Here is a 7,135-nt window from a genome sequence, read left to right as displayed (position 1 = left end):
CTCATCACGCCTGGATTATTGCAACAGCCTTTTCACCTGTTTAACCCAAAAATCTATTGATCGACTCCAGACTGTCCAGAACTCAGCTGCCAGGCTTTTAACCAGAACAAAGAAATATGACCACATTACTCCTATTTTAGCTTCATTACACTGGCTCCCAGTATGTTTTAGAATTGACTTTAAAATTCTATTGATCACTTTTAAAGCTCTTCATGGCCTCTCGCCTTGTTATATTTCTGACCTTTTAGTCCCATACGCACCAGCACGTACCTTGAGATCCTCGGGCAGAGGTCTGTTGTCTGTTCCAGAGTCTCGACTGAAAACTAAAGGGGACAGAGCGTTTGCTGTCAGGGCCCCGAGGCTCTGGAACAGCCTGCCCGAGGAAATCAGGTCGGCTGAGTCAGTGAACTCTTTTAAGTCCCATCTTTAAACATACTTTTATAGGAGAGCCTTTCCCTATCTTATTTGACTTTATTTTATCCCTTTTATTGTATTTTACTAATTTTATATTAATCTGTATTTTAGTCTTTTCAATGTTTTCATGCTCTTATCTTGTTTTTTTGTATTATTCTTTACACTTGTTAAAGCACTTTGTAACTTGTTTTTGAAAAGTGCTCTACAAATAAGGATTATTATTATTATTATTATTATTGTAATAACGTATTGAACAATAGTTAGTTCACAGTCATTGGGCTCTGAAGGTAACGTTAACGTTGCTCCATCAAGCAGCACAATGTGGCTCATTTTCCCTTCAACTGCTAATCAATACGCAAACTTTTAATCAGCCCAAAGTCAGTGCGTCACAATTTACCGTAAGAGGATAAACATGCGCTTTAGTACGTGTTTTATAAAAGCGACTCTCACTGAGATATTTGCATTGTTTGCATCCCTTGGTTGCCGCCCCCATGTCGACTAACTACACTGGTTAATTAACAGTAACGGTAGCTAGCCCCGCAGCTAGCGGTCAACGCGCACCGGTTAATTGTTCCGCTACTATACAACAGTTTGCGCAATCAAGCACACGATTTCGAAAATGAATATAAACGGATGGTAACTTCAAGTTTTTTTTTGCACTGTTTGGATAACGACGGCAATATTAAAGCGTAGCTTCGTAAAATAACGCATCAATGCGTGAGTGCACCAAGCAAACGACTAAGAAAAACACGCTAACGTTAGCTAGCCGTTAGTCCAACGTCTGAATTACACACGTTGTGTCCACTTACCGTCACTCTCGTCGCTGTGCCGTCTCCTGGACATTTTTCACTCCCTGTAAATGTAAGATATTTCGACGAGAAGATGAATATGAAACAAATTAAGTGAATCGGCTACACAAGCTTCTAGATCATTCAGCCTGGCCGCTACTAGGGCAGAAAAATAATAGCGGTCTGATTCAAGTGAGGCACATCCGGTGCAGTCAGGGGTCAACCGGAAAGTGCGTCGTCTTACATCGCCCGATGTTCACTGTAGGGGTTTCTGCTGCACGTTTGGTTTTAGTTGGACATGAAAACTGTATTTATTGTCATGTTTAAGACTTAATATTTAATTTTTGTCAAGATTGGGTAAACGCAGAAAACACTGATGATACATTACTCCTGCATGTTCATACCACAAAGCTGAAAGAGCTCCCTCTAAATTTTTACAAGTCTTGTCACTTAGCTAAAGACTGATTCCTAGCTAACTAAATATCTAAATATAGATATTAGTTTTAAAAGCTGAAACATGGCAGCGGATAATACACCTTGCTCAGAGTTCATGGACTGGGAACTTGATGCTTCGACATCTAATGGACTAAAACAGGAGAAGCAACTTTCTGCCTCACAAAGAAGGTACTACAGCTTCTGCAGGAGGAAGGTGAGCGACAACAGAAACACTGAAGACCTGGCTGATGTGGGATGGACTTATTTTTACTATGGCTGTAACAAACGATCAGTTTCATTATTGACTAATCTGCAGATTATTTTCACGATTAATCGATTTGTCTATAAAATGTAAAGAAATTGTGAAAAATGCTCATCACAATTTTTGCAGAGCACAAAGACTCTTAATTTGACTTTTATAAATGACAAAAAAATATCAATTCCTTACGTTAAAGAAGATGAAACCAGCAAATCTTTCACGTGTCTTCTTAAAAAATTATCGATTATCGATTATCAAAACAGTTGTCGGTTAATTTTCTTTCGATCGACTAGTCGATTAATCACCTAATCGTCGCGACTCTAGTTATTACCACATGGAACGATAACTTATCAGATTGTCAGGGAAGCTCAGCAAATGGGTTTGTTTCAGTATATTTACAGGTACAGTAACATAAGCACATTTTAAGGAATTCATTTAAACTTTATGTGAAATTTTACAGTAGATGTTCAGCTGTTATCTAAAAATGACGAGTAAACAAGTAATAAGTCTGAATTATGATAAACTTTAAGAAAACTTATAAAGAAGATACAAAGATATATTCACTGATAAATTGCACACATTGCAATTTCAAAATAGAGCTAGATTAATAAATCAGCTGTGCCAATATATTGTGATATTAGCTGAAGATATATTTGAAATAATGTAGATACAGTGTAAACATCACATAGTTTGTCCACCATAGAGTACTAACAAGAAAATGTCTCGTTCATTATGTATTTTGGTCGCAGAAACTAAAATGTAACGTTTTTTTTTAATCAAAAATGTTTTGTATGTAATTGGTTTATGTAAATATGAACTGTATATTTGCACCTATATTGTCATTAGATCATTACAAACTAAAAATCAATATTCTGCTGTCAAATACTGTATCATTTGGGCTATATTACAAAACTATGACCTATACTGTAGGGCTGGGAAATAAAACAATAATGATAATTATTGTAATATAATTTTCCTCAATAACAATATAAAAGATTTCCAATAAATCCATCCATCCATCGTCAACCGCTTATCCTGCGTACAGGGTCGCGGCCAGCTGACACGTTTCCAATAAATGTTTGATTTAATTAATTTGAATCATAAGGTAGCACTTCCTTTTTCTATTAAGATAGTTATTTTGGTGAGGAAAAGGGACTGAAAAAAGATTTTACTTAATTTTACTCCTGCATATTTGCTGAATAAAGATTTTTATCATAATCGTTTTGAATGTTCTACCTCTGATTTTTTAAATGATCCACTGTTAGTCATGTTCTGTAAATCCACAATTAACCATCTGCTTTCTTCACCTTTTACTCAGGAGCAAAAATCAGCCTTTAAACTTGAAAGTAATAATGATTTGACATTTTCCGTGATAAAATTATCAATATCGAATAATATGAAAATTTTTATTGTTATAACGTTTTTGGCTATATCGCCCAGTCCTACTATACTGTAGCTAATAGTTTATATTTTAGCTCACTGGTTCCCAACCTGGGAGTGAGGACCCAGCAAGGGGTCACAAGATTAATATAAGGGGTTGTGAGATGATTACTGGAGTGATAAATAAGAAAAATGTTCAATCACACTTTTTCTTCTCCACAGTCATTTGCTGCCTTTGTGGCATCCAAGAGGGATAGCAGTCAGGAGGACGGGTCGTGGTGCTGCTGCGGTCAGACCTTCAAGGAACACTCTGCCATTCACAAACATGTGGCCAGGACTCATGATACTGAAATACAGCAGTTCACACAGGCCACATATGAGCATTTGTTAAGACAGCTGGAAGAAGAATCAGAAACACAGCAACCAAACGAGCATAAGGCAAAGCCGGTTGACATTTCTGCATGGATACCTGAAACTGATCACATCTCTGAGGAGCAACTTCAAAAGTACTGGTCAAATTTGTATTCTCTCATCTGGTTTCACTTTTCTTGCTGTCTGTGTCTTTGTACTGTTTTAAAGTGAAAATCCAACTTAACATGTAATTCTTCTTTTCAGGGGTCCAGGCAAGGTTCTCCTCTATTATCGCTACTGTCAAGTGGAGGATCCACATGTTATCTGTGCTTGGCAAAAAGCTTTGTGTGAGAAGCTCCATTTAACTGGCAAGGTGAATAAATTCTCTCATCTAGGTTCCAACTGGGAGAATGTTTACATTGGGAACAGATAAAGACTTTGAAACACGTTTCTATAAATGTAAAAAGGAAACGAACAATGGTGCCCTTAAAATATATCATGATCGTCTTCTTCAGGTGAGGGTGGCGACCGAAGGCATCAACGGAACAGTTGGTGGCAACAACATGGCCACTGACATTTACATTGACGCAATGCGTTCACACCCTCTCTTCAAGATGGATAAAGAGGATTTTAAGGTGGTATAAAATAATACTCTTGTTTGATGACAGAATACACAGATATGCCTTTTGTATATTAGGTATAATATACATGTTTCTACACAGCACTCTGCATGAATGAGAGCTCTGGATCGTGTTACTTCTGAGAAATAATTGGCATAACATTAAATATTCATACATAATTAGTGCCCATTGTATGTAAATGAAGCGTGTGTGTTTGTGTGTGTGTATGTGTGTGTGTGTGTTCAGATAAGTGATGGCGGCGCAGAGTGTTTTACAGACCTGAGGGTCGGGGTCTATAAGGAAATTGTACCAATGGGAGTGGATCCTGATGTTATTTCATACCAACTGGCAGGTACAGTACAAAAAATCCTACCGCTACTACCAGCAATACTACTCTTTAAAGTTTGTTGTATTAATCATATACGTACATTAGTAGAATTGTAAAGGTGTTTTTCTGCTGTTACTGCTTTTGTGTTTTACTTTTGATTTTGTGGTTTGTAAAGGTTGTCATGTTAGTTACAAATCTGTCTTGCCGCTCAGGAGTTCATCTGGAGCCGGAGGAGTTTCATAAAGAAGTGGAGACTCTTCTGGCTAAAGGAGATTTGTGTAATGACACCATCCTCCTGGACTGCCGCAATTTTTATGAGAGTAAAATTGTAAGTAATATATCAGTTTTCCTCTAAAACCATTGACTTGCACAGGTTCTACAGGCTGTATATTAAAGCTGATCCTTTGTTTATTCTATCTCATTTGACCACCAAGGTACGAGTTTTAACCAGCTTTGTGTAAAGTAGATTTTTTCTTTGTGGTAAATTGTTCATTTAAATGTCTTTGAGTAAGATGCTGAATTCCTACTATATCCAGTTTTTTTTGTACAGGCTTTCACCTTTGATGGAAAAAGGACAATGTTCATACAATTATAATCAAACAGGACAAAAGCCAGGTTGCACTAATTGATTGTCATTCTGAACCCGGATACTTTTTTCCCTCCAGGGACAGTTTACTCGGTGTCTGGCCCCAAACATCCGTAAATTCAGCTACTTCCCGGACTACGTTGACCAGAACCTCGAACTGTTCCGAGACAAGAAGGTCTTGATGTACTGCACAGGAGGGATCCGCTGTGAACGCGCCTCTGCTTACCTCCGCTCGAAAGTAAGTTGACTTGTCATGGATGTGAACTAAAGACATTTCCACTTATTTAAATGTTAAGCAACTAATGAAACTGGCTTGCAGGGCAGTAACTCACATTTGGGAGGCTGGTGACTCTACACAAGTGATAGCTGTTTAGTCATTGTCTGCTTGTGTCCTTGGGCCAACTGTTACTTAAAGCAAAAAGTTTATATATTTTTTAATTGTAGTTCAAATATTAAGCACCAAAGACAGATTGTTTACTACCTAAATTGGAAATTCTTGCTTCCTACCCTGCCCCTAGGATGTGTGTAAAGAGGTTTACCAGCTGAAAGGTGGAATCCACAAGTACATGGAGCATTACCCTGAGGGTTTCTATCGAGGGAAACTTTTTGTGTTTGATGAACGGTACACCATTTCCTCCAACGGCGACGTCATCTCAGGTTAGTGTGTGCCCCTTATCAGCATTTTGAATGATATATAGAAGTTTTTAACATTATCAGTATGGTCTTTGTGTTAAAAGTTATGTCAAACATATTAATACAACTAATTATGTTCAGACTGTAGGTACTGCCACTGTCCCTGGGACGAGTACAAGCTCTGTTCCACACAGTTCTGCTGTCAGCTGGTTCTGTCCTGCCCAAGCTGCAGACAGGACGGACACACTGCCTGCTGCCCCACCTGCCAAACCAAAGGACAGGCTCAGAGCGAGACACCCCCCTCTCTTCCGCATCACAAAGAAGAGTGCGAGTGCACTGATGGACGACCCAGAATCCCTGAGGATGTGTAGCGATGCAGAAGTTACAATTGGACATCAGTGCTTGCAGCCACATAAAAATGCTACACTAGTGTACAACTAGAATTAGTTGTGCCCAGTATATTTTAAAGTTATGATATTTTTATATGAATCAAGTCAGATTTATTGTATCTAATGGGGTTAATACTTCATCTGTGTAACCGATATCACATGATAAAACCATTCATAAATCATCTTTTATTGAAGAAAATATAATAATACATGTGCAGAATCCACAAGTTTTATTACAATGAATTTGATGAATGTCTGTGCGTGTGCTTGTTTGTGTAAAACTGGGATTTTATCTTTTATCAGTGCTTTGGCAATTATTTATGTTAATTACATGTTTTTTTTTTGTTCTAAATTATAATGGTTTCATTGACAATTTTAAATTCATGCTGCATACAAACCATGCAATCTCATGTTACTTAGACTGCAGGTGTTGCTTCAACTCTTTAAAACTCTTTACTTGGGATGACATATTTTTTTTGAACATGTGAGATAAACACGTGTCAACATGAAACCATGCAAAAGCAGACCAAAAGTTGAGCATGAGGATTTTAATCATTGCGCCTTCATGAAATAAAGATACAGTTGTATTATTTTACTTCTGTTTTATGTAAGTATTACATTATTTTTCAGTTATTCCTGTGTTGTAGTTAGTGTAGTAGAGGTAGCAGTTGTAGTAGTGCGATTTAAGACAACGTGTTGATGTTTCATCAAAAATAAGACAGATTCTAGAGGGGAAATTTACATAATAGAAGCACAGGAAACAGGTTACAGAGGAAGATATAAAAAACTGAATTCAATGTTTATTTAAAAAAAATACAATGTATACTACAATAAAATCTGAGACTGTGGGCCTCCCCTCAGGCAAAGCTTGGAAAAAGACACAGCATCCTTAATTAGTTTTGCTCAAGTCCTGAATGTTTTAGTGGTCATGATTAAGTCTATCATCATAGAC

The 7,135-nt window shown here is 37.4% G+C and overlaps 2 protein-coding genes across 2 annotated transcripts in view; one reads left to right on the top strand and one right to left on the bottom strand.

The window, feature by feature from the left end:
* LOC123957801 (nuclear cap-binding protein subunit 1) overlaps window positions 1-1,434 on the bottom strand; it is a 14,417-nt gene extending 12,983 nt beyond the window's left edge. The window contains exon 1 of the mRNA XM_046030869.1: window positions 1,224-1,434. Within this exon, the coding sequence (XP_045886825.1) occupies window positions 1,224-1,257 (34 nt within the window). The 5' untranslated portion in view covers window positions 1,258-1,434. The remainder of the gene's footprint in view (window positions 1-1,223) is intronic.
* On the top strand, window positions 1,198-6,778 carry LOC123957802 (thiosulfate sulfurtransferase/rhodanese-like domain-containing protein 2). The gene is made up of 9 exons (XM_046030870.1): window positions 1,198-1,851; window positions 3,499-3,782; window positions 3,892-4,000; window positions 4,143-4,262; window positions 4,494-4,599; window positions 4,788-4,903; window positions 5,241-5,399; window positions 5,680-5,818; window positions 5,936-6,778. The coding sequence occupies exons 1-9, from the start codon at window positions 1,720-1,722 to the stop codon at window positions 6,163-6,165; spliced, it is 1,395 nt and encodes a 464-aa protein (XP_045886826.1). The 5' UTR covers window positions 1,198-1,719; the 3' UTR covers window positions 6,166-6,778.
* The last annotated feature ends 357 nt before the right edge of the window (window positions 6,779-7,135 follow it).

This window comes from Micropterus dolomieu, linkage group LG19 (genome assembly GCF_021292245.1).
Source record: "Micropterus dolomieu isolate WLL.071019.BEF.003 ecotype Adirondacks linkage group LG19, ASM2129224v1, whole genome shotgun sequence".
NCBI lineage: Eukaryota > Metazoa > Chordata > Actinopteri > Centrarchiformes > Centrarchidae > Micropterus > Micropterus dolomieu.
This window is presented reverse-complemented; position numbering and strand designations above follow the sequence as displayed.